Source organism: Fomitiporia mediterranea, assembly GCF_000271605.1.
Source record: "Fomitiporia mediterranea MF3/22 unplaced genomic scaffold FOMMEscaffold_19, whole genome shotgun sequence".
Classification (NCBI taxonomy): Eukaryota; Fungi; Basidiomycota; class Agaricomycetes; order Hymenochaetales; family Hymenochaetaceae; genus Fomitiporia; species Fomitiporia mediterranea.
The window spans coordinates 438,738-463,601 of NW_006760404.1; the positions used below are offsets into that span (position 1 = coordinate 438,738).

At 47.2% G+C, this 24,864-nt stretch overlaps 7 protein-coding genes across 7 annotated transcripts; 3 read left to right on the plus strand and 4 right to left on the minus strand.

Moving 5' to 3' along the window:
- Positions 1–979: 979 nt before the first annotated feature.
- Positions 980–4,095, minus strand: FOMMEDRAFT_115125 (uncharacterized protein; the record flags this gene model as incomplete). The annotated part of the gene is made up of 2 exons (XM_007271942.1): positions 2,251–4,095; positions 980–2,184 (listed from the first exon to the last, which is right to left on the minus strand). The coding sequence occupies exons 1-2, from the start codon at positions 3,857–3,859 to the stop codon at positions 980–982; spliced, it is 2,814 nt and encodes a 937-aa protein (XP_007272004.1). The 5' UTR covers positions 3,860–4,095.
- Positions 4,096–4,268: 173 nt separating this feature from the next.
- FOMMEDRAFT_143630 (WD repeat protein) lies at positions 4,269–7,470 on the plus strand (the record flags this gene model as incomplete). Its single annotated transcript, XM_007271943.1, has 6 exons — positions 4,269–4,286; positions 4,366–4,478; positions 4,549–4,905; positions 4,994–5,129; positions 5,190–7,171; positions 7,274–7,470. 6 exons carry the CDS (start codon positions 4,269–4,271, stop codon positions 7,419–7,421), a joined length of 2,754 nt encoding a protein of 917 aa, XP_007272005.1. The 3' UTR covers positions 7,422–7,470.
- Positions 7,471–8,004: 534 nt separating this feature from the next.
- On the minus strand, positions 8,005–10,122 carry FOMMEDRAFT_98064 (hexose transporter; the record flags this gene model as incomplete). The annotated part of the gene is made up of 10 exons (XM_007271944.1): positions 8,005–8,244; positions 8,303–8,465; positions 8,520–8,981; positions 9,045–9,245; positions 9,305–9,436; positions 9,494–9,528; positions 9,590–9,706; positions 9,763–9,889; positions 9,944–9,976; positions 10,034–10,122. 10 exons carry the CDS (start codon positions 10,120–10,122, stop codon positions 8,005–8,007), a joined length of 1,599 nt encoding a protein of 532 aa, XP_007272006.1.
- A 47-nt stretch (positions 10,123–10,169) lies between these two features.
- Positions 10,170–10,798, minus strand: FOMMEDRAFT_162611 (uncharacterized protein; the record flags this gene model as incomplete). The annotated part of the gene is made up of 2 exons (XM_007271945.1): positions 10,170–10,610; positions 10,658–10,798. The coding sequence occupies 2 exons, from the start codon at positions 10,796–10,798 to the stop codon at positions 10,170–10,172; spliced, it is 582 nt and encodes a 193-aa protein (XP_007272007.1).
- Positions 10,799–11,447: 649 nt separating this feature from the next.
- FOMMEDRAFT_171549 (uncharacterized protein) lies at positions 11,448–16,240 on the minus strand (the record flags this gene model as incomplete). The annotated part of the gene is made up of 10 exons (XM_007271946.1): positions 11,448–12,705; positions 12,761–12,876; positions 12,941–14,269; positions 14,324–14,362; positions 14,417–15,262; positions 15,323–15,730; positions 15,786–15,882; positions 15,938–16,067; positions 16,117–16,145; positions 16,199–16,240. The coding sequence occupies 10 exons, from the start codon at positions 16,238–16,240 to the stop codon at positions 11,545–11,547; spliced, it is 4,197 nt and encodes a 1,398-aa protein (XP_007272008.1). The 3' UTR covers positions 11,448–11,544.
- Positions 16,241–17,186: 946 nt separating this feature from the next.
- On the plus strand, positions 17,187–20,328 carry FOMMEDRAFT_171550 (kinase-like protein). Its single transcript, XM_007271947.1, has 9 exons — positions 17,187–17,423; positions 17,479–17,649; positions 17,703–17,771; positions 17,825–18,028; positions 18,087–18,326; positions 18,394–18,415; positions 18,472–19,797; positions 19,873–19,988; positions 20,053–20,328. Exons 1-9 carry the CDS (start codon positions 17,199–17,201, stop codon positions 20,131–20,133), a joined length of 2,454 nt encoding a protein of 817 aa, XP_007272009.1. The 5' UTR covers positions 17,187–17,198; the 3' UTR covers positions 20,134–20,328.
- An 892-nt stretch (positions 20,329–21,220) lies between these two features.
- FOMMEDRAFT_24238 (uncharacterized protein) lies at positions 21,221–24,804 on the plus strand (the record flags this gene model as incomplete). The annotated part of the gene is made up of 3 exons (XM_007271882.1): positions 21,221–21,510; positions 21,563–24,523; positions 24,575–24,804. Coding segments are annotated over exons 1-2 (1,330 nt in total), but the record flags the coding sequence as incomplete, so codon positions are not given.
- Between the last annotated feature and the right edge of the window lie 60 nt (positions 24,805–24,864).

The window sequence follows — 24,864 nt, forward strand, 5'->3', positions numbered from 1 at the left end:
ATTGATTTCTATAGGAGATCCCGCAATTTGTAACAAACCCTATCTGCTTCCGTTTCCGATCCGTATGCTTGGCAGTTGAGTGGGTGCTTGTGTATCTTGAATGACTCACAGCCGACGTAATGATTGAATAGTATATGCATTGCTATTTCCACCTAGTTTGCTTTTCTATGCCTGCTGCCTGCGTGGACTCTTTAGAACATGAATATTTGAGCTTCTGTAGGAGTTGCCAAGTTGATGAGGATTAGATTGTACACATTGACGTATTTGCTGTAATATAGAGAGAACTAGTGAATGTAAATAGAGTAAGATAATATCACTTACCTCGTTTTTTTATGCATATGATTTGAAATCTAGTTTGAAAACCCGTGGATCAAAAATAGGCGGATTTCGATCATCAGCCCCAAACTTCTGTGAAATACCTATTTTATGTCGATGGTCTTAGTTAAGTGCAATAAGCACTCCGTATTGGGTGTGAACAGACGCATTATCTCGATTACGTCCTGCCGCCCAAAGCAAACGGAAGTTTCAGCGGTAGTGGTGATTCGGCTGGAGGAGTAGGCTATGGTGAGAGCAAAGCAACGAGTGGACTGTGCTTTATTCGAGGTATTTATTGTACGTACCTGAAGATTTTCAGCCAGCATGCACACAAGGAAAGGAGGAGTATGATGTCTTTCGATTCAATTTCGTTTGTTTCCGCCAATGCGGCCAGCCAACATAGTAGCTTTACATATTCTTGGTGCAATTGTTACAGCGTATGAAACGCATATCATTCTCTCTTTCTTCACTAATTACGTATTTATGTAGTTACTAGTATGCATTTGATGCCTGATGTGAGAAATTGCTGGACTGGATTGGCAAATAGATGCTGATGAAGCATTAGCATTTGCATGCAATTGTATCAAAACGCCTGTTGAGACAACATTTTGATAAACAGGAATATATTTATGTATTACGGATCTTATTTTTATTACAACACAAGTCAAGCACCTATGTGCACAAGATTAACCCACCGTTCAGCCTGAATCCCATCTCGAGCTTCCAGCTCCAAAGCTGCTTTCCGAAGACCTCCAGCCGCCCTCTTATACCTCACTTCGCCGTCCTCGCCGTCATTTATGTATTCATAAACGGCTTTGGCTAATGCGGGTCCATCCTCGTCAAGTAGTTCCCACATTGATCCAATTACACTTCGAAAACCGGAAAATTGCATGGCTGCGGCGAGGTGCAGGGTTTCGTCGTAAGCGCCGTCATGATGTTGCTCTGCAGTATGGCAGGCAGAAAGAAACGCAAATTCCGCATTCGGACTACTAGCTCGGACGATATCGAGCATTGTTAGGCCGCCATCTGATAGGTTGAATGAAGAGCCAAAAGGCTTTGAATCTAAAGATCCATGGCAAGTGAAATGCACCCATGTTGTTTCCCGGAGGGCTTTGAGCACTGTACTACGAGACGGGCTGAGCAAATTGACGTTCATCCCACAATTTCGGATATTTCTAATCTCCTGCTTAGCCCTGCGCAACTTGCTACTAATCCTCAAGTCTCCAATGACAAGCAATCTTGGTTCTTCCTCGACACTCGCTACTCGTGCTTTGATGAGAGCCTCGAGAGTCGGAGTATAAGATGAGACGTAATCATCTAGTAAGTATCTCGTAGCACCATTAGTATCCTCATATGGGCCTGCAGCATGGAAAGGAAACAGGGATAATATTGAAGTTGGACACCACCAAATGCGACTTCCTTCGGCAACCCCGTACTCGTTAAGTTTGACGACGACGTTTGAGACAACCCTTTCCCACACCATCCTCATCGCTTCGTGAAGCTTCACATCAAATTCCGACGAATCGACACCGAACTGTCTGCGCGTTTCTGCGAGCTCGTTGCACAGCTTCGTGCTATCCTCGTAGAATTCATTGTCTAACGGAACACAAATGACTGATGTATTGTCGCGGGGCAGAACGATGAGGGCATCGGAACGGTATTTGCAATGATTTACCATGATGACCGGACCCTCCGAAGCTGCCTGCTGCAATACCTTGAAGGGCGTGGCTTGAAGAAATCTTTCGAATCCTGGAAGTCGCCGAATGTCGTTAAGGATCTCCTCTTGCTCATTCGAAAGTTGTCTCTTTAACTTCAACAGCTCGTCAAATGATTTCCGTCCTAGTTTGCCATCCAGCCCAAGCGATTCACCTCCGTTCATGGTTGACTCAGATGCTAACGCTTCCTACGATGTTGTCAGATCCTCCAGTCGGCGACTAACATCCCTAAACCTGTCGGCGAGTTCTCTATTCGCTTCTGCAAGTTCATCCAGAGGAGTCCTGAGACCGCGCAGCTGCGACCAAAGTAAGCCCCTTCCTTGCTCCAGAATCTCCACGGCTTGCTCCAATCGATTTTTCTCTATTGCGTAGGAAGCGGCTTCCAAGGAGAGTGCTCTGTAATCGCTATTCCTGAGAAGGAAGTCGTGTTGTTCGCGGAGCGTTGGATTTATGGTAAGGGCGTGTTGAAGTATCGATATGGTTGCTTTGTATCCCGTAAAGACAGAGGTGTGATCGTGCAATCGTGCGAGTGTTACCCACTGTCGTGAGGCAGTAAGACGGTCCAACAACCCCGAGAATTCATGAGTAACAGCAAACTCCAGCAACTGCATGCATTCTTCGAACTCTTCCGGGTGCCATTGTTTCTCAACATGAGCGTATAGAGCATTTGCAAGGGTCCTTAATGCCAGTGAACGAAGGGGATGGCCTTCAGGTCCAAGCTCGAGTGTGGCTCGAAGCGACTCGATGGCTTCCTCAAGGTCTTCAGTCCTTCCTTTCCACTCGTATCGAGTCTTCAGAGAGACTGCAAGACTGCCGAAAGTCAGGAGACGATCAGGATGGCCTTCGGGTTGAAGCTCAAGGGCGGCTCGATCCAACTTAATGGCTTCCTCAAGGTCCTCAGTCATTCCTTGCCGCTCATATCGAGTTCTCAGAGAGATAGCTAGGTTGTTGAGAGACATAGAGCGATGAGGATGACCTTCGGGGCGAAGCTCGAGGGTGGCTCGGTGCAACTCAATGGCGTCCTCGAGGACCTCTTCCCTTCCTTGCCGCTCGTATAAGGTTTTCAGAGAGACCGCGAGATTGTTCAGAGAGAGAGAGCGATCAGGATGGCCTTTGGGTCGAAGCTCGAGGGCGGCTCGGTGCAACTCGATGGCGTCCTCGAGGTCCTCTTCCCTTCCCTGTTGCCAGTATCGAGTTGTCAGAGAACTAGCAAGGTTATTGAGAGAGATAGAACGATCAGGATGACCTTCGGATCGAAGCTTCAGGGCGACTCGGTTCAACTCGATAGCCTCCTCGAGGTCCTCAGTCCTTCCTTGCTGTTCATATCGCATTGTCAATTCGTTCGCGAGATTGTTGAGAGACAAAGAGCGATCGGTATGGCCTTCGGGTTGAAGCTCGAGTGCGGCTCGTTCCAACTTGATGGCCTCTTCGAGGTCCTCAGTCCTTCCTTGCTGCTCATATCGGGTCCTTAGAGAGTTTGCAAAGTTGCTGAGAGACATGGAACGATCAGGATGGCCTTCGAGTCGAAGCTCAAGGGCGGCTCGGTTCAGCTCGACGGCTTCTTCGAGATCTTCCAAATGGCCCCACCGCTTGTATCGTGCATCAAGAGATACTGCGAGATTATACAACGTTCGCGAACGATCGGGATGTCCATTAGGACGAAGTTTGAGGGCAGCACGATCGTGAATAATAGACTTTTCGAGTTCGTCCCGTTCCCCAGATTGCTCGAAGCGCTCCCAGTGTTCCAGCGCTAGGTTGTGATGTGTCTGCGGATCAAGGTCGATGAAATCTTCGGGGGAAACCCAACTTGATGTAGTATTTGATTCCATCTCTCAATGTGAGCTATTCATCTGCATGTTAGCCAAAACATAAACCTTACAATAAAAAGAAGGCAGAATACTCAGCCAAGATGCATTGCCTAGTGGCCTGGTTTCAATCTATCTTTACACTCCTGCTTTAGATGAATAAAAACATTGGACAACTTTGGCAGTTTTTCTGCTAATGATTCAGTCACTTGGCAAGTACTGTGTGAAGAGGTTGGCTTCTAATGAAAGTCAGATAGGCAGGCTGCCTTTGTGGACCGTGGATCGTGTCAAGAACTAGGGACGATGCTGCGGTTATGTAAGGGCAGGGATCGGACTGTTATCGTGATTCGTCATCATCCTTATCTTATCTCACAGTTTCGCGTATCTTTTTATTTATTTTATCTTTCCTTTCCTTTCCTTTCCTCTGACCGCTATGAAGGCCAACTACAGGGTGCGTCCACCGTCAGTCATTCTCGATATTAAAAAAACAATCAATTCTAATGCAACGAGGCTGGATTTTGTACTGTTAGTTCTCAAATCTTTGTGGGACGGTATATCAACAAGGAAACATCCTCTTCACAGCTGATGGAAACTCTCTGTTGAGCCCGGTTGGGAATCGAGTGACTGTATTTGATTTGCTCAAGTACGTGTGTCTCTACCCTTCCTTATAGCTGTAATTAAGATATTTTCATGATTTAAAAAAAAATGAACAGCAACAAATCGTATACACTCCCTTTCCAGACACGGCAAAATATCTCCTTAATCGCACTCAGTCCCTCCTCGAATAACCTCCTCATAGCGGTTGACCTCTCCGGTCGCGCACTTTTCGTCAACTTTCGTCGTCGAACGATTCTCCACCGTCTTAATTTTAAGAAACCTGTGACGTGCTTAACATTTTCTCTTGATGGAACACACTTCGCTGTTGGGCTTGAAGAGGAAGGTGGTGTGCAGGTGTGGAAGGTGCCGAGGAGTTTTGGTGTGGTAAGGGAGTTTGTTGCTGTTGAGCTCGTTAGGAAGTATGTTGGGTTTGGAGACGGTGTGCAGAGTGTTGAGTGGTCGAAGGACAGTTCGTGAGTTGATAGTTTTTTCTTTCGGAAAAAATATCTATTTGTTTCTTTGGTTGATGAAGCTGATGGAATATACGTGTTTACGCTTTAGGTGCTTCATCGCAACTTCGAAGGACATGACTGCGCGGTTGTTTACGTTGAATCCATTAAAGGGGTTTCGACCGAAGACTTTTGCAGGGCACAGAGACGTTGTAATCAATGCATATTTTTCTTCGGACGAAAAGACGGTGAGAGGCGTCTTGGATGACATAGCTGATTCGAAGAAATTTATTTTTTGCGGTTGATAGATTTACACGGTCAGTCGGGACGGCGCAGTTTTTGTCTGGAGAGCAAAGCCGGTCGAGGACGAGCCAGATGAAGGATCAAGCAGCGAATCAAATATCGAGCTCGATGCACACAATAAAGACTCTCCAGAAGCAGAAACGAAAAAGACGAATGCGATAGCAAATACCCGTTGGGGCATCTCAAAACGTCACTACTTCAACCAACCAGGGACGAAACTCGTCTGTAGCACCTTTCACTCCCCTTCCAACCTCCTCATCGTCGGATTTTCCACTGGTATTTTCGGACTATATGAATTACCGGACTTTACGAACATTCACACACTCAGCATCTCACAAGAGAAAATTTCCTCCGTCGCTGTCAATGCGAATGGTGAATGGCTTGCGTTCGGCGCGTCGAAGCTCGGGCAGTTATTAGTATGGGAGTGGCAGTCGGAATCGTACGTCCTCAAACAGCAAGGACATTATTTCGATATGAATACGCTAGCATATTCGAGTGATGGTCAGTACGTAGCGACAGGTGGAGATGACGGAAAGGTGAAAGTATGGAACACCAGTTCCGGATTTTGCTTCGTCACATTTTCTGAGCACTCTGCTGCTGTGTCTGCAGTGGAATTTGCAAAACAAGGGCAGGTGTTGTTTTCTGCTTCGTTAGATGGGACTGTACGCGCGTTCGACCTTATACGCTATCGGAACTTCCGGACTTTCACCTCTCCTTCACCTGTCCAGTTCTCGTGTCTTGCGGTCGACCCGAGTGGGGAAGTTATCGCGGCTGGGTCGACAGATTCATTCCAAATTTTTCTATGGTCCGTACAGACTGGGAAACTCCTTGACATATTAAGCGGACACGAAGGCCCCGTTAGCTCTGTTGCGTTTTCACCTGCGGGAAACGTACTTGCAAGTGGGTCATGGGACAAATCGGTAAGGATATGGAGCGTATTCGATCGTTCGCGGAATGTCGAGCCCTTTCAGTTGAACAGCGACGTGTTGGCTGTGGCGTTTAGACCTGATGGGAAGGAACTCGCTGCTTCCTCTCTAGACGGACAGATTGCCTTTTGGGACGTCTCGCTTGGGAAACAGACCACTCTCATTGAAGGAAGAAGGGATATCGCTGGTGGTCGATCAGCCTCGTCTTTTCGGACTGCTGCGAATAGCTCAAGTGCGGGGAAGAGCTTTAATAGTCTTGCATATACGGCTGATGGGTCATGTATCCTTGCTGGCGGGAACAGTAAGTACGTGGTGTTGTACGACGTGAGGGATGGAGTTATGGTGAAGAAGTACACTATTAGCGAGAACCTAAGCTTGGACGGGACAGAGGAATTTTTGGATAGTAGACGATTCACTGAAGCAGGGAACCTTGACCTCATCGACGACCGTGGAGATGAATCAGACTTGGAAGACCGAATAGACGACACACTTCCAGGCGCACAGCGTGGAGACCTATCAAAACGTCGATACAGACGCGAAATCCGAACGAAGGGCTTGCGGTTCTCACCGACGGGAACCGCCTGGGCAGCAGCCTCCACGGAAGGCCTACTTATTTACTCTCTCGACGACACACTCACTTTCGACCCGTTTGACTTGGACATTGACCTGACCCCCGAGGCTGTCGTGCAAACTGTGAAGGGAGGAGAATACTTGAAAGCGCTTGTTTGTGCTTTTAGACTGAACGAAAGTTATCTTCTGAACTTCTCGTATGAAGCGGTGCCGCGCGCTGATATCTCCCTTGTCACCCGACAATTGCCGGTTGTGTATTTGGAGAAGATGTTGAGGTCTGTTGCTGGGAGGTTGGACCCTTCCTCATCTTCGGTAGCGTCGGATTCTAGTTCCAGTATGCGCTCCCCGCATCTTGAATTTGATCTTCTGTGGGCCCGGAGCCTACTCTTCGCACATGGTCGCTACCTCCGTGATCATTCGATGGAGTACGCGAGTGTGTTTAGGGCGTTGTGGAAGGGACTTGTGGACGCAGAACAGAGCATAGCGAGGTTGTGAGTATTTTCTTTCTAGTATATCCTTTCTTTTTTCTTGTTGTTTTCCAGACATATAATACTAATATTATTTCGGAATTTCCTTTCTCTTTTTCGTTTCAGGTGCGACGAGAACTCTGCTACATTGGCTTTTCTCATCGATCAGGGGAAAGCGAGGCAGGCAAGGGAGAAGGACCAGGAACAGGGTACAAGTGACGGCATGGCTAATATCGGTGGCGATGGGGATGGCATGCAGGTGGATTCTTCATGAATCGACATCGTTTTGACACGTGTATTTTTTGTATGCAGATTATCAAAAGTATAGTGTAGCAAGTGTTTACTTTGATTCTCAAAGGGTGACGCGAGCTAAATATCGAATTATGTATTTGCACCCTACAGAGATACGAAGTACATCTAACTCTGCTCTCCTTTACATTTTCTTATTAACATGATTTGTTTCGGATTGATGAATCCGAGATATATGTATTGGTCAACAAAATGCAATAAGCAATAAATACTAGTACATCTTCAGAAGGAGGGTAACTACATACATGTAATGAAGTATGTATACATTCAAGCTGACTCAAAAGATGTATATTTTGAGCCAGAGGTTTGGTGGGATATCTAATGAATTGGTTAGTGGCACACGTTAAGCGTGACCAGTAATAGGGCATTCGGACCAGGAAGAGGCGCATTTTCTTGCGCTTAGGAGCGAAAAACGAAAATGAAAAAAGTCCATTGCAATGCGAAAGTAATCAAGGTCAGTAGTGTGGTGCCGGATCAACGTGTCCATCACACTTTCTCTTCTTCCCCGTTCGCCCGACATTGCGTTCGTCAATCCATCATCTCGTTCGTTAAACTTTATTAGCATCGTGCTGCGAAGACGACCGTGACTGTGAGCCCTTCTCGTCGTCCTCACGTATGTCTCCATCATTCTCATTCGCCGCCTGAGCAGCGGCCTGTTGTTCGATCTTCTCCAACGCTTCTTCGCCGTCGAAGAGGGCGGAGGTTTCTTCGAGCGTGAGGTTCTTCGTCTCGACGATGTAGATGTAGCAGAAGATGAGCTCGAAGGCGAGCCAGCAGCAATATACGATCTGTAAAGGATTATTTTTTATTAAAGATAAAGTATCATTGGAAGATTGAATGGCGTACGTAGTATTTCCATGCAAGTTTGCCTAGTGCAATTGGGTTGACGTATTGGTTGAAAATAAGAGAGACGGAAACGGATAAGTTGAAAATCGTAAGGCCCTTTGCGCGGATTTCGTATGGTAGGATCTCCACAGTGTATGAAACGATTAGAGGTGTGAAGGCAATACTAGATGTATTTCCTCAGTTCGCGAATCCGTAAATCTTAAGCGGATAGACTTACTCATATGCAGCGTAGAAGAGGAATATGAACGCAATAACAGCATGCGCAGAACCAGGGTTACCACGCTCGGCGAATAACGCAGAGCATACAGTCTGCAACGTGAAGAACACCAGCATCCCAGCGCAAGATGAGATGAACAGCTTCCTTCGCCCGACCCGGTCCACTAGGAACGAAGCGCATAATGCAACGGCCAAATTCCAAATTTGCAAAATCCCGTTAATCAGGAGTTGGACGGTCGGGTCGGTGATGCCGATGGCGTCGAAGACTTTGTTCAGGTAGAACGAAACGAGTCCATTGCCAGACCATTGTGAGAAGACAGCAATAGCGACGATAATTCGGAGACGCTTGAGATTGCCTCTTTTCCGGAAGAGAGAAGAGTAGCCGACGTTCTTTGTCACTGTGCGTTCAAAGCCGATGGCTGCTCTGATTTCTTCGAACTCGTACTGGACAAGTGGATCGAGCCTAGAAACATTAAGCAGAGACTGGGTCAGTAAAGTAACACCCTTCGATAGCCGAAAGATTTACTCGTTTCCGTCAGCGTGGTAATATGCGAGTGTCTTGAGTGCCTGAGTTTCTCGTCCCTTCGCAACAAGCCATCTCGGAGATTCAGGAGCGAACCATATTAAGCAGACTTGCAAGACAGACGGTAAACCCTGCAGAACGGATGGAAGTCGCCATGCCCAGGATGTCGGGATCTTAAAGCTTCCGTATGTCGTCCAGGCGGCACTATTATCAAATTTTCAGTAAATATAATTACTCCGGATATTAGGCTGAAATTGGTTCACATGATTGATCCCAGATACCAAAGCGAATTGTACATAGAAGTCGCAGGAGCACGATGAGGCGGGTACGCGACTTCTGAAACAAGCATTGGAGCAGAATTTGCGGCAAATGTCAAGCCGAACCCGATGAGAAACCTAATGCGAAATATCATTTTTGAGCTATTTAAAAATCAAGCCCGGCGGATTTCTAACCGTGCTCCAATAAACATCCGGACGCTATTCGAGGCCTACGAAACTTATTATTGAGCATCTGGGTAGGAGCTACTAGATATAGAGGATGACACTCACGGTCTGTATCGCTGTCGCAGCGCACATGAGCAGTGCTCCAAAGAATATCGTTGGCCGTCGACCGATTCCATCGGATAGATAGGGGGCAAAGGGATATGCACCAAGTGAGCCGATGTTCTGTCATAAGTGCGCGTGTTAGTCGAGTATGACGTGGCTTAGGTGGTAAAGCTCACTTGGATGGCGTTGAGCAGTCCCAGCATTCCACCCGTCGGATGGTTGAAGTCATCCTCCCACTGAGTCAGGGACTGGAGACCATTCATCATACTCCCATCGTATCCATTGGTCGTGGATGTGATGAGGCTGTGGTGACGAATGTTCATATCTAGTGAAGATAACAGATAGTGATAGACATACAATAGCAAGATCCAAAAGTTGAGACAGATAAGTCTGGATAACTCTCAACGTCAGTACACTCTAGCATAACCGAACGTTGGACAAGCTCACCTCCAGTTGTTGTGGTACTTGCGATTCGGATCCAAGAGATCCACCCACGCACCTCTCTCTCCACTAACGACGGCGGGACCAGCGCCCATGATAACAGATATCAAGCAATGATCGGTACGGAAAGATACAGACGGAATCAGAGTACGAGTACAAGTACCATATTTATGCGACTCTGGTGAGAGGAGACCCCGGAATCGTTGGAGAATCGCCAAAGTTTTGCCCCTTGCGCATGTACAACTTCGCTCCAGACCAGGAAAGAAACCGATAATCGCATGGCTGAAGAACTAGATGGTTCTTCCATGTTTGAAGATATTTCGGAATTTTTCAATCGAGGATCGGTAGCCGGTTGCAACGTCGTTACATTCAAACAATGTATGAGATCAGTCAACTGATATGTCGTCGGTGTAATCAAGCTTCCCGCGCATCGTTGACGAAGCTGACTTTCTTCCGAGAGATAAAGAATCTGTGTCAAGTATTGTTTGACAAATTCTAGAAAGGGTGACAGTGGTACGTGGCGATGGGCCTTCGGTACCTTCAACCTCCAGAGTTTCACCGAGGAACTCGAAGAAAGGCGCTTCTAAAGGACACGAGCGGGCTCGTACTCTCAAGGGTCGAGGAGCCGACCTCGCCGTCAGGTCGAACACTCGCATAGTCGTGGAGTCGTGAGTTTGACGAAAGTAACAATGACGAATGGTGCACGATCCTATCAACATCCATATTCTTCAATTGTGAGTAATAGGCGCCTATAACCGAGAGATCCGTCATAAGGGTGGATGAAGCCTAATTAGCAAAGGTATTGGGTTCCAGAGGTTAGATTACGAGCAGAATCAACAAGCCAAGTCATACAAATAGATACTTCAATCAAGTATTATCTCGAAACAACAGATTAACACAGGCAAATAGATGATGTCAGAGTCGCCAGTCAGAAATGCACTTCTTAAAAGGTCACCGAAGCAACGAGCGTTATTCGAGGGTTCCGCCGAGCTTCGCAGGTACGCCTGAGCAAAACAGTCTCAGCCGTCTTCTCCTTGAATGTCTATGCAGTTGACCGCAGCAGCCAAGAGGAGCGCACAGATTAGCTTGCGGTGGATTCTCGGGACAATCGGAAGATATCTATTTTTACGCTTGAGAGTCTCATTAGAATCCGTTCGTTAAGACAAATAGAGCTGAGAGTAAGCGGAGGACGTACCCGTCTCATGATTACGACAATGATAAAACGGCTATCGGAGGGCTTGCGTCATTCGTCATTAATATCGGTCATTTGCTATCTAGTTAGGAGGATGACAACCAAACATCTAATCTGTAGAGGTACGATGGATTAGCTTTACACGTTCACGATAATGCGTAGATACGACGGAGGGATAGGCTCCTCTGAACAATGGATAGTGAGATAAGATCAAAAGATCAATGCGGGTTAACATGGAACAATAGTGATAGCTAAATGAATGAGAGTGCAATATCGAAATGGCATATATTATACTAGAACCGGCGTAAAGAGAAGGAATTACTGATTATGTATCGAACTTCTTCAATAGCTCCGAAGCAGGAGTTGGGTGTTCGGCGATGCCGGCTTCGCCCGTGTTCGCAGTTTCGACGGGAGAGCTTGGAGTTGAGACTGAATTCGGATCGGGATTCGATGAACCCGCGTTAACCACAGATTGTCCGGAAGTAGTCTGGCCAACTGAGTCCGAATCAGCGGCGGCTTTCCTCCTTCGTCCGAGTGACATCGACATGTTGAACGGAAGCAGGCTTGCGAGAGCACTCGTCGCTGTTGTACTTGTAGTCGTGCTTCCCGTCTTTGAAGCATTACTGAGATTCGTAGGTGATCTCTTACTAATCTTTACTAAAGTCGTAGGAAGGACGTGCTCTGAAGTCGTACGGCGTCTATTCATGAGTACATTCGACATGCCCTCCGAAACTGATTGCGTCGGGGATGGCGCCGACGAATCGACAGGGCTGCTCGCGTAACGGTCGTGTTTTCCAGTTTCATCCACCGAAGATCTAGTCCCGGCCATAGCCCCGGACGATGTAGACGGCGTTGGCGGAGAGTTGACGGGATGCTCGGAGGACAGTGCAGTGGTAGGTGCTGCTTTCGATGACGAGCCTGCCACGGCAGAACCTTTAGGGAAAGGTGCTATTCTCCCTCCACTAAATGATACCCGCGACGTAGAACTTGCACGAGAGCCAGGACGTAAAGGAGAAGGAACGCTAGGCGAGTGAGCAAGAGTTGCCACGCGAGTAGGAGAAGGTGGAGGAGGACCCGTGACGCGATTCGACGGTGATGGTGTTCTACTTCGTGACTGTACAGGTGGAGTCCCAGGAATAGTTTCTAGCGCATTTTCTGTTGGGTTTGCTTGCGCAAGGAGACGCGACAGCGAGGAAGGTCCTGCCGATGCCGAATTCGAACGGCTACGGACGGGAAATAGATGGGAGTTTGGCGACCTTGTAGCACCAAGAGGTTCAGCCGCGGATGAGCTAGTCTGCGCACTGTCATCCAAAGGTGGACTGATGGGTCGTTCAAGAGGTGGAGAGCTGGACAATTGTTCTTGAGTCTGCTTGGCGGATGATTTCCTACGTTTCGCGGAATCGGCACCAGGACGAGTCCAGTCCTCGACCTCGAGCATGTAATACTTGATTCCGTCTCCCAATCCATACGGATTGCTAGTAGGATCCTGCGTAACAAGTTAGCATCTAACCATTGAAGTGCGTTGATGACGGAAGACAAACCCTTGCATCAACTATTCTTTCGTTGATGGATGTAATGCGTGCCACGATCCATTCCCGAGATTTAAGCTGTTCGGCAAGACGCCCAGTCGCATTGAGGAAATAATGTGGGAAGGACACTATTCAGAACATTAATTTTGAGTTAAGTTTCTCCATATCAGGAAGGAAAGAAGAAAAACAAACCATTGAACGCTGCCCACGGCTTCGACACCGAATTCCTCGTAGGCAAGAACAACGCAAGGTCACCCTTCGCGAAGTTCCGAAAAGTGATCTTTCCCTTGGCACGCTCACGATACTCCCTACATTGTTTCTGCCACTTGCGCACAACAGACCCTACTTTCGCAACCGTCTCCGAGAATGAGTCTAAATCATAAGACCGGAGAATCTCCAGCGCGGCAGCGGGATCCGTCGGATCAATTGGTGTGGCGTCTTCGCGCAGTGGAGATGTGGGTAATCGGGGCGGTGATAGGACAACTGACTCAGAGGGGTTCACGCCGTTTCGCATTGCTGTTGAGGGGTGAACAGAAAGAGGTTGCAAGGTAGCAAAAGCCTTCGTATGGCAATCACGGAACGCAATGGCTACATCAAGTATCTGGGCGACAAGACGGTCACGGTCTGCTATCTTCTGCTCAAAGTCTGACTGCGACGCTCGCCCTTCAGAGAGATCATTCCTAAGGACTCGCTCGACATGTCGTGCTTCCCGTAGTTCGTGTTCCGTCCTCTGCAGCTCCTCTCGACATGTGACAGCATCTACGTGTAAGAGTTCGATCTCAGTACTAGCTTCCTTCAGTTGACGTTCGTGTTCTTCGAGTTGTGCGCGAGCCTCGAAGAATCGCTGCTCAAGAACAGCACGATCCCCATCAGCCTCTGCAATATGATCCCGCATGATACGATCATGTTCAAGTGCTTGCGCACGGAGTAACCGTTCCTTCTGCTCGCTGACTTCCCGTAGTGTGCGATTTGCAGCTGCATTTTCACTCCGTGCCGCCTCAATCTGTGCGCGTAAGTCCTCTCCACGCCCCCGCGCATCAGCGAGACTTCGCAGTGTCTCCGCCTGATCAGAGAGTAATTGTTCTATCCTCTTCGCATGCGTTGCCTCCAGCTTCTTGACTTCATCATGTTCGTCCCGAACGCGTGATAATTCAAGTTTTAGCGTCTCAACCTCCTGCGTACGATTAGTAGCTTCCGCAAGTGCCTCGGCCTGACCCTTTTGGAGCGCCTCCACGTTTGCAAGTAGTTCTGAATGTCGCTGCTCCAGGATCCTGCGAGCAGCTGTCTCGGATTCGTTTTGCGTTCTGAGAGAATGCACCTCTCGAGTAAGAGCCTCGGCTTGTTCGCGCTCTTGGTCCGCCGAACCAGAAGAGTTTTCGAGTTCCGATTTCAATCGTGCAATCTCGGCTTGGTATTCCTCTCGCTCTTTGTTGAACGCGTCGTCTTGTTCTCGTTTCTCCCGTTCGAGGACGACGACTTTTTCTGAGAGCTCGTGGAAAGCGGCTTCGTCCGCATCAGTCACTGGAAATATTAGGATTAAATTGTGACGGTGATGAAGAAACGTGAGATTCTTACATCTCCGTCGAGAAAAAGACATCCGAGAAGATGAAAGTACTACATAAACGGTCAGTATATAGAAAAGACCAAACGAAAACGGAAACTACTAACGTGATCGTTCAACGACCTTCTCAAAAGATGCTTCTATTCCATCCATCCGCTCGATTAGCTTTAGGAGTCCTGCACGAGTATCTTGTAGAGAATGAGTAGCAGTCCGAGGATCTGCTTGCAAGTTCCGTTGGAGGTCGTCGATAACTTGAATAAAAGCATCCACATCCGAGCGCTCAAGAGAATATCCTTGTTCACTATCCAGATCCTTTCCACCGGAAGGCGAGAAATCAATACTCGGGACCGAATCATCCAACCCACGCGTCTCAAAGGGTAGTTGCCGTTGGACCTCAGCACTATAAACCTGTCTCCGTCGTCGTTCCGCAGCAGTCAATTTCGCCATTACCTCCAAAATCGTCTGTGCACGTCGATAAAAGAACTGCGAGAATTCTTTTCTTCGGACAACTTCTATGATCGTTGCACCGTATGCGTAGACCATGTTGTGTAGACGCTGGATATGCGCGAAGCTTTTAAGTGAACGAAAGTCGTTTTGGAGCTTCGTCATGAGGGATGGAAGTTGTACGAGGTCAGCGTTGAGTACGCTTATCCGTCGAAGAGCGCCTATGCATAGCTCGGTTGAGAGGTTCTTAGTGTCCGTGATGCCCTCCACTTCATTCCGCAACAATACGTCGGCTTGTTTTAGCTCGGGCAGTAATGTATCAGAGTTGGTAGTGTCGATGCGTGATGCGATATCGTTAATTTTCTCAAATGCATCACGAGCTCGCCGCTCGCTAGATTCTGCCCTTTCCAATACGTGATTCGTCTGCAATGTTGTCCGGATCTGGTCGGCGCCCTCAATTAGCCGCGTCATGCATTCCTCTGCTTGCACGAATTGCATGAATAAGTCATCTGGGAGTTTGTTAGTCAGAAACAATATTCAGGCACTCAAGAGAGGAAAATAAGTCGTACCTCTAGCCTGCGCGCATCCTTGCGCAACTTGACGCATTTTGTCATTTGAGACGTAATTACCCAGCGTGCGCGCCTGCTCTCCCGCTTCAATTGCTTTCCGCGTGTTTGACCTTAAGAATGCCGGATGTATGCGGACGCCAGCAATAGCTGCGAGGTCTGCATCGAGCGAAGCGAGAAGTTGACTCTGGTTGTCAAGCGTCTGCCGCGCATTCTGAGCGAATGGATCGAATGCATCTTGGAGTGCAAGAATATTGAGGTCCAGGCTATGAGATGCGATTTTGAGCGCGGCACTCTGCTGCCGTACTGAACCCGCTGTGCGCTCCACGAAGTTGTAGTGTGCGTTTGCGGTGTGGAGGTAAGCTGCGGCGAGCTGATGGGGGCGGAAGGGAGGTGTTGATGAGATGGTATCTTGTTCTAGTCAACAAGAGATGTTAAATTGTAATAACGGAATGCGGTAACGTACCTTCTATAGGTGGTTGCAAACGAGGCTGAACGCGTAACTCGCGGAGTACTTCGTGCATGGCATAATCCAAATAGTATTTATTGAATACAAATATCGTCTGCAAAAGGAAAATCAGTAAGAAGGGGCCATGAATAGAGTCGGATAGTACGCACATCATCTTGAGCTCCAGCTAAATCCCGTATATTCTCATTCGTCAACCGGCGACCGTCCGAGAGATATGCTAGGGCCGCCTCCTGGTCAATGCCTGTCTCATGTTGAATGAACTGTTCCAAGCTATCACTCCTAGCAGCAAAGTCAGGATATGATACCGATGAGTTTGTTAAATTAATACCTCTCGATGTCCTGAAATGACGCTTCAACCTGAGCAAGGCGTGAGTTCTGAGTCGAGTTGAAAACACAACTGATAGACACACCTGGAATACCTCTCCGTCTTCAGCCCGACAAATATAAAGCATGAAGGTCCACAGTCTCTACGAGCCCTATGATTACCGCTGCTATGACGGCGGTCGTCGTCGCTGACCAGTTGTGCGTATGTACACGTCTTGAGCAAGGCGGCGTATGACGTTCAGACTCAGAGCGCGCGTTAAGACTCGTTCAAAAGCGGAAGGCGCGAGTCGCCCGATTTGGCTCATCGCGTCTCCTCAGCGACAAGGGTTGACTCAGAACCTCACCGCAAAACTGATTGCTCTCCTGTTCGAGCGTGAAATGAAGGGTGGCTATAGGCTTGTTGCATAGAATGTTGGGTGGAGGCAAGAAGTTGTCTTAGATGTTCTAAGTAACAGAAGAGGCAAAGGGTGCTACCCAATCTGGCTTATTAAATTCTGTAATTTCCAACCCTGAGTAGAATTGCTAACATGTTGCTGCTGTGAACACTGAACGTACCTCTGGCCCTAGGAAGCAGGCATGTAGCAAATAGTAGCCATTAGACTCCCACCACTCTTAAAATACGCATTTTTTTAGCCATTGGACCGTGCCTTCCTGTCTACCTTCGAGAAGTATCAACTGTATGTGTCTTCTGTGAAGGCGCTACCGAAGTTATTCGGTTCTTTTTGCCTCATTTTATCTATGACCCATACCTGTTCCATTTACTATCTGGAACATTTCGAACTCCTGCAAAGTCATCAATGCATACATATGATGATTGCATACTGTCTCTTTTCCATACCAGAATGGACAGCTTTTTTCTTTTTCTTTTTGTTGTTGTTATTAGTTCGGTCGGGATTACGTTAGATCTGTGTCAGTCTGTCAAGCGATCGGTGTCTAGTTCGGTTCATCAGAGTTCTTGATGCACACACCCCTCAAGCATGGCCCGTGCATTTATATTAGAGGCCCCAGTTGACCTGTGCATTCCTCAAGCACCCCTGCTGTAGCTGTACACAAACAGACTCAAGATACAGGCACAAGAGCGGGAAGATGGAACCAAACTGGAGGAACCTCGTTGATTCTAAAATTGTCCCAAAGATTGCTCATCTTGATCTTTCAGGAAAGCTTACTCAGATAACAGATTTTTCACCTGGAGGAACGTACGGGGACATATGCAAAGGTTGTTGCAGCATTGACGAACATGGAGTGGTGAGGGTGATGAAGGTTGCCATCAAGCGTCTGCGATATTATATGACAGGAGATAACATTAAGCATGTGAGCATGTTTTTCATTTTCAACGATGTAAGGTCATATATGACGGACAAAATAGTTATTCGAAAAGGAGATTTACGCTTGGAAAAGGCTTAAACACGACAATATTCTACAGCTGCTCGGATTCGCTTTTGATCATGAATACCCGCTGCTAGTATCAGAATGGATGGAATACGGTTCGGCACGGAAGTATATAGAAGACCACCAAGATACTAACGTCATGCATTTGGTACGTCCGTTCCATAGACCTTTTCATGCGGAAGTATCTTAATGAAGTCCAAGGTGGCTGGAATTGCCCGTGGCCTTGCACATATGCATGCACAAAACGTCATTCATGCTGATCTCAAGCCAGTGAGTGCTGTCGCTTATAAGCAGAGAGTAGTGTTTTACTTATTCTGTTCTAGGACAATATCGTTATCTCATCTATGGGGGAAGCTCTTATATGTGACTTTGGTTGTTCTCGTGCAATAGATGCAAGTCTAAGCCTTGCAGAACCCACTCTCGGACTCAAAGGAACTTGTCGTTACTTTGCCTATGAACTTTTGCAACCAGATTCAAAAGGACATACCAAACAAACCGATGTGTGGGCATTTGGTGTAACTGCATATGTGAGCTTTAGAGAGAAAATCTATTTAATATTCTATCTAAATTTCCCGAATAATATAGGAGCTCCTAGTAAGACAGCATGCATATAAGGGCCTTACTTACTTGCAAACCGTAATGGCAATACAACAGGGTTGTTTGCCATGTTCTTCTAGTCGTCCAAATTCATTTCCAAACATAAATCAGGAGGTTGGCAACTTGGTCATGGATATCTGTCTATTCTGCTGGAAACATGACCCGCTCGAGCGACCTACTATGAATTTCCTTGCGTCAAATCTGGACCATTATCTTCTCATGCAAGAAGTTATGTATTCTCTGTAATTAACTTCTTCGCATGCTGATTTTTTGTGTAGTCCTTTCGTCTTCTCAGAAGCCCTCTTCTCGCCGGAGATGTAAGATTCTTGGTCTCTGCACTGCCATCACGGATGTTGATTACAATATTCCCTAGTGACTGGGGCAGACGAAAGCGCCTTTCACGACCTCTCGGAGAAAGTCGTAACTGTCGAACGAGAGAAACGAGAACAAGACAATGCATTCAATAAAGAACGGGAAGAATATAAAGCCGAGATTACACGATTAAAATTGGAACTCCAGAAATCCAGTGGTTTAGTTGACCAAGAACGTGAACGGGCAGAGATTCTTACACAAGAGGTACATTCTCTCAAAGCACAGAACGAATCCGAGACAACTGCTTGTAGGATCCTAGAACAGCAAGATTCAGAACGACTTGCAGACGTTGAGGAGCTTCGAAGGGTTCAAGCCGAGGCTTTTACTGAAGCTATTAATAGTACACATGCAGTGCAGACATTGAAACGTGAACTGTTGCACATTCGTGATCAGCATGAGGAAGTCAAGAAACTCGAGGCAACTCATACGAAGAAGGTGGAGCAATTACTCTCTACTCAGACTGAGGCATTGCAGGGTCTTGCCGAGGCACGTGAGCGCGGAGAGGACTTACGCGCCCAGATTGAGGCAGCACGAAATGAAAATGCAACTGCGAAACGTGCGTTTCGGGAGGTGAGTGAGCAGAGGGAACAGTTACTTCATACACAAGCACTCGAGCATGACCGGATTATGCGAGATTGCATTGCAGAGGCCGATGGAGATCGTGCCGCTCTTGAGCATTGGCTTGTCGAGGCCCACGCACAACGTGAAGGACATGAACGACAACTGAAGGAAGCTTGTGCTAGGATTGAATCGTTACATGCTGATGCTGTTGGCCTTCGAGAGGAACTTCAGAAAACGGAACGCGAGCTACAGGTGGCACGACATGCCGGACGGGTTGGTAGGAATGACTTGTGCGAGGGTCGAGCACCGCAGTCAGACTGTGAGCAAAAGGCTGCAGACCGCGATCACCTTGTCGTCCAGATACTGGATGTTGCCGTTGCATTCCGCGATTGTCATACAAAAGCTTTTGCCACTTTGCAATCCGTTCCCGTCTACCCAGCAGTCACGCGAAACGACGTAAACCTATCTGAGCCAGTTGTTCTGTCACCGCCCCAGTCGTCCACGTCCCCGCTGTGCGAAGATGCTGTTCAAATTGATCCGAAAGATCCTACGACCGCGCTGGAGATTCTCCGGTCACACGATTTAGAGTTATTCTCGGAGACGGTTGCGAAAGTAGGGTCTATTGTGCGCAGGTGGCAGAAGCAATGTAAGGAGTATCGTGAGCGTGCCAAGGGAAAGATTACCTTCAGGAACTTCGCGAAGGGTGACCTTGCGCTGTTCTTGCCTACGCGAGGTTCGGTCTCGAGATCATGGGCAGCATTCAATGGTTTGTTTACTTTCCCTTATCCTTCCTGACATGCAGGAAACAAGCTCTAAAACGGCTTTTTGGTAATTTGATTAGTGTTGTACCCCCATCATTTCCTTAATGTAGATGGACGTCTGGCCGAACACCTTAAACATCGAGAATGGCTCGTAGCACGTATCACATCCATTAGTGAGAGGATAGCTGACACAAAGGTTTGTATCTTGCTTTTCGTCTGCTACACATCTTTTACTGTCTAAATTCTCATTCGTTATATAGGATCCCACTGGCAATCCGTATGGGCTAGGAGACAGAATGAAGTATCACGTGCTCGAGGTCGAGGAGCCTTTGTTCCGGTGACAATGATATAAACTGTACGAAATCACTCTTGAAGCAGACTCAAGAACAATTTGCAGAACAATTGTACAGTTCTCTACCAGTTGAACAGCTTGTCAGTTTGCTTTTGGACATCAAAGTGAAGAGTAATGGTTCTGGTATTGTGTTCATTGTTAGAGTGCTAGACTTACTAGTAGTACTATTATTTGTGCCTCTAACATTATTTTGTGCCAAAGTAGTCATACAAATCACACTGTTGAGTTGTAGAACATAAAGACGTTTCCTACTAGTGGTTCATAGACAGTTCATGTATAGCTTAGCAGCAATTCATTTCCAGCCCAATAATATCAGATTGTAATTTTTTGGAATTACAGAAGTTACTGTAAATTCTCACAGTCATTTATTTATTTACTCAAAAGTAAATAGAGGAAAGTTAATTAAAGGAAAAAAAAGTTAACATAATAGTATGTCTTAAAGACCTCATCTATCTGTAAAGAGAAGAAAAGTAATACAGATTAGGTCCTATTATAACACATGCTTTTATACCTCTCTTCAGAGACTAAATCCTAACACACTACTCTAGAGGCTTTGCTAAGTCTTCTAAGACTGGAACAGAGGTGTACATTTAGAGTATTACTCTTTATAAGCAAGGGTCAATGAAGAAAACAAAGAAAAAATAGTATATTACAGATTTTACACACTAGATTAGTTATGTTAGAACATTACAGTAAATAGAGAAGAGAGAAGAGGTTGATGTCTTGGATGAGCTATTTTCTGAGACAAGTGTAGAAGCAGAATACAGTTTAATATACAACTTAATCAGCAGATTCAGCTCCCTTATTGAGTTTTATTATACCAAATGGCGACTGAATTTCTTGCATGCTACTGTATTAGTAATTAAGTAATACTATCGCAATGGCAGAGTCATTTGACCCACAAAAGGGTGTGATACAAGATAGGAACCCAACGTGAATTCTTCAGAATCGAAGTAGTGGGTATTAGGACGCAAACGGCAGTCAAACGTCTCACGCCACACTCGCTTGTACCATCAGCCTCACCTCCAACGCACCTTTGTCTTGATTTATACTCAGCGTTTTCCCGGCGTTTGGGAGTGACCTGTCTGTAAACAGACCAGGACGATGCTACAGGGGACACGTGAAGCACCGATACTCATCGGTGATGACGACGATGACGACGAGGTCACCTTTGTCGGTGGCCCTTCGAGGATGCCACAATGGTGCTCTAATGACTCTCTAATTGTTTCTGCCATGGAGTCCAACAAGTATCAAACTACGAACATTGCGTTACCAGTTTACGACGTTTCGGACTATCCACAACGTGGTGCGGTAGAGGCTGACATATTACTAATGTCATCCCCGAGTCAGCCTCTTTTCGGGTCAGGTATACTTTTCCGTTGTCCCATATTCACGGCGCTTACTTTCAATCTCTGGAGGTGGTCAACTACCGTCAAACTCTCACACCATGACCCACTCACAGGGTCTCAAGCGAAAACGCAGCCAGGAGTATGGCTGGGACAAGCCGTTTTCTAGGCCGTCTCCTGTTCCATCGAATTCCGGTACGCCAGTATTACCAGATCCTTTTACCGGTTTATCGAAGAAAGGGAAGAAGAGGCTGCGCAGACGTATGAAGGACGAAGAAGAGGCAAAGTCACCGGCGCAAAGGCAAGGATCGCCTCAAGTCCCTCCACGACCGCAACCAGCTCTCGTCCATCCATTACCTGCTAGACCATTAGACACAACTGTGCCTCTTAGCCACGGAGCTCTTGATCGAAGTAAGCAAGATTTATCAAAGTGCTCTGTACCTACGAAGGACTCTACAGCACGAAAATGCAGTCCTGGACTGTCGTCAGCGAGATTTAGGCCAGTATCTCACTGCCCATCGACTACCCCGAAGCCTCATCCTGCTTCTATCCAACTTCCATCCTTGCCATCAAAGCCCGTAAGCGACTTCTCATCCAACGTGTTTGCCTCATCAAAAAGGCGCATTGGCAAGCCTACACCTCCTGGCTCAGACCACGGACGTTTCGCCGTTCCCGAGGAACAGTTCGTGCCTCATGACCCATCGCGAACCATTGTGCTCGAGAATATACCCAAGAAACTTCGGACTATTGATTTCATTCTGCAATGGTGCCGTGACACTTCGCTGCCGAATGACCCACCTCCACTTCATGTTGATGTCATGCGCAAGAACGGCAAAGCATTAGTGGAATTTACGACATCGAGACAGGCTTGCTCTGCATTTCATTCGCCGAGAATGATTAATGAAGACGGTAGATGTATGATTTCTGCATATTGGTTCCGCCCAGAATGTCGTCCTATACCTGCCGTTCCTACTCCAATTGCGCGGCCCGACAGTTGCAGCAGAGCATCACCATCTGCATCTTTCAATAACTTCAACACGAAACTGGACCATTTATCTACCGCTAGTACAGCCCGAGCTTCCCCTACCAGTTTGCGCCTTACCCCAAATGTAACCCCCTCCCAGCCTATTCACGATCTGAAAGGCGTCCCATCCTCTTCGTCCACTGATCATCCACCTTATGGCGTATCTTCTAATTTTGGTACGACTGTGCAGGACAATCATTCGGCTCAAAAAAATACTAAAGACCGAAATCAGCCGTGCGAGGACGCAGAAGTGGAGGAAGGTGAGGTTCTAGACGAAGGAGCAAAGGCTGGTGTTCAGACTCACGAGCAAGGAGAAATTGGAGGAGAGATTTCTGATGACCAGACTCAGGAAGATCGAATTTTGATCGATACCGTGCCAGAACAATTTCCTGCGGAAATAGAGATGCAGGATATACAAGCGATACTTCAGCGGAAATTTGAGGAACATGCCAAGGTTCCTGCGGCGAATGCATCTGGACGATCTTCAGACAGTGAAATCGCTGTCCTGGAACTTGTCGAAGATGAATCGCATAGTCGGGAGGAAAGTCCGCAGCTCATGTACCCTTCACTTGAGGACTCCCTGTCCTGTTCGTCTCCCGCACAGGATTCTTCAGTTGTCCCGGAGTTTCCTGCGAATGATTATGCTGGTGTGGCGAGCAACGAACCACTGGAAGGCCCGGGTATAGAAACATCGGCTACAGTGACGCTTTTCACACATGATGACCTCCCCACCCCTACACAAGAGATAGTAGCGCCTTTGACTTACAGTAGCGATCTCATGAGGGGCGAGGTGTGTCAACCTTCATCTTCTGATCAATCCGCAGTTGATACCTCCGTTGCGTCTGAGCGGAAAGTCCACAGTGAAGGCAACACCTCATCTACGGAGAAGCCTTTTAATATTCTCACCCAGTTCGTGCCAGATGCGAAGTTGATGCAGCTCCGAGAGCGTGTCCTGGCCAGCAAGAAACGCAGGAATGCAGCTTCGGAAGCTTCCACTTCCTCATCCGGGATACCATCCTCATCATCGACAACCTCGATAGCAAACGCATTATTCGAGAACTTCGCTACTGATTCCACCATTCTGTCGAACTCATCCAACTCGTCAGCCGACTCGACGGATTCATCATTCTCTTCGACGGCGATATCGACATCATCCACGTCATCAGGAGAGGAGACCGGTTTGCCAAAGTCAACGTCTTTCTTGAACAATATGGCGGTCGCCTTTCTTGAAAGCATCATTGGTTCATCCGATTCTTGTCTTTCCACTGTTCGTAACTCCGAATCCTCGAATCGATCTTTCAACGATATATCAATGGACCCGAGTACATTGCTCCAAAAGAAGCAAAAACGTCTCGAGGATCATCTCGCGAAATCACGAACCCTTCTCGCGCAATGGGAAACCACAAGCGATAAACCAGAAAAGGCGAAGATATGGCTCTTGATCAAGGAGGAGAAGAGGTGCGTGGTTGTTTGTTGTCCCATTTGCCCCTTTCATAATTGTCCGATTTCGACTTCGTTGTCTTTGTCCTTGACCTGTCTAGGGCCTTTGAGGCGGATACCGTAGCTCTGGATGCCGAGTTGGAGCGACTCGAAGCTATGAAGAAGACGACGTTAGCAAGACCGAAGATGACTTCAAAGAAACCGTATTTTTCCCGATGGCCGCAGACTAGATTGGATCAATTGGTTTTCTCCGTGAGCGACAGTGAAGACGAAGAAGATGATAATGCTTCTGAGAGCGATGAGTGAATCACTCCAAGGCTTTGGCTTGCGCTCTTCATTTTCGCCTTTCGCTGGTAATGTCAATATTGATTATTTTGTTCTCGCGATATCCTTTTTATTGTTCCTTGCTCTGTCACGATTTATGGCACCAACTCGGATACCATAATTCCACATTCTACAGCACACTACACATGGGATAACGGTATACTTTTGGAATTTGTTTATCTGTCTACACAGACCTTCGTTGATGCCTCATATTTTCAGCGCCACTTCTCAATTTGCATTACGAGGTATGTATCGCTTGACAAGTCGACTGACTTCATTAGCTAAGTCTTTTGCAGACTCGAATACCTGAATTTTCCATGCAACATTGTACTATTACACACGCTTTTCGCTTGACCTAGCATTGCACACTCATAGCCCTCACTCCAATTTATCCTTTGCGTTATCATCCATTATCACTATTAGCTTGCTATCGAACTCAGATCGGACGTGTTGCATCCTTGTGCATGCGATGCGGTACGGTTTGATGCATTCATGTAGACTCCTCACGTCGTTATCCTAATAAAACACTGGTCACTGTCTCTAATTCCTTGTGTGATACTACGTGTTAAAGCACAATCATCGTCCA

Excerpts from the sequence above, each read along its gene's own strand:
- FOMMEDRAFT_171550 (XM_007271947.1), top strand. The coding sequence starts at position 17,199 with ATGGAACCAAACTGGAGGAACCTCGTTGATTCTAAAATTGTCCCAAAG. Across the intron at positions 17,424-17,478 it reads CAGGAGATAACATTAAGCAT|TTATTCGAAAAGGAGATTTA; the intron begins GTGAGCATGTTT and ends CGGACAAAATAG. Across the intron at positions 17,772-17,824 it reads TTCATGCTGATCTCAAGCCA|GACAATATCGTTATCTCATC; the intron begins GTGAGTGCTGTC and ends ATTCTGTTCTAG.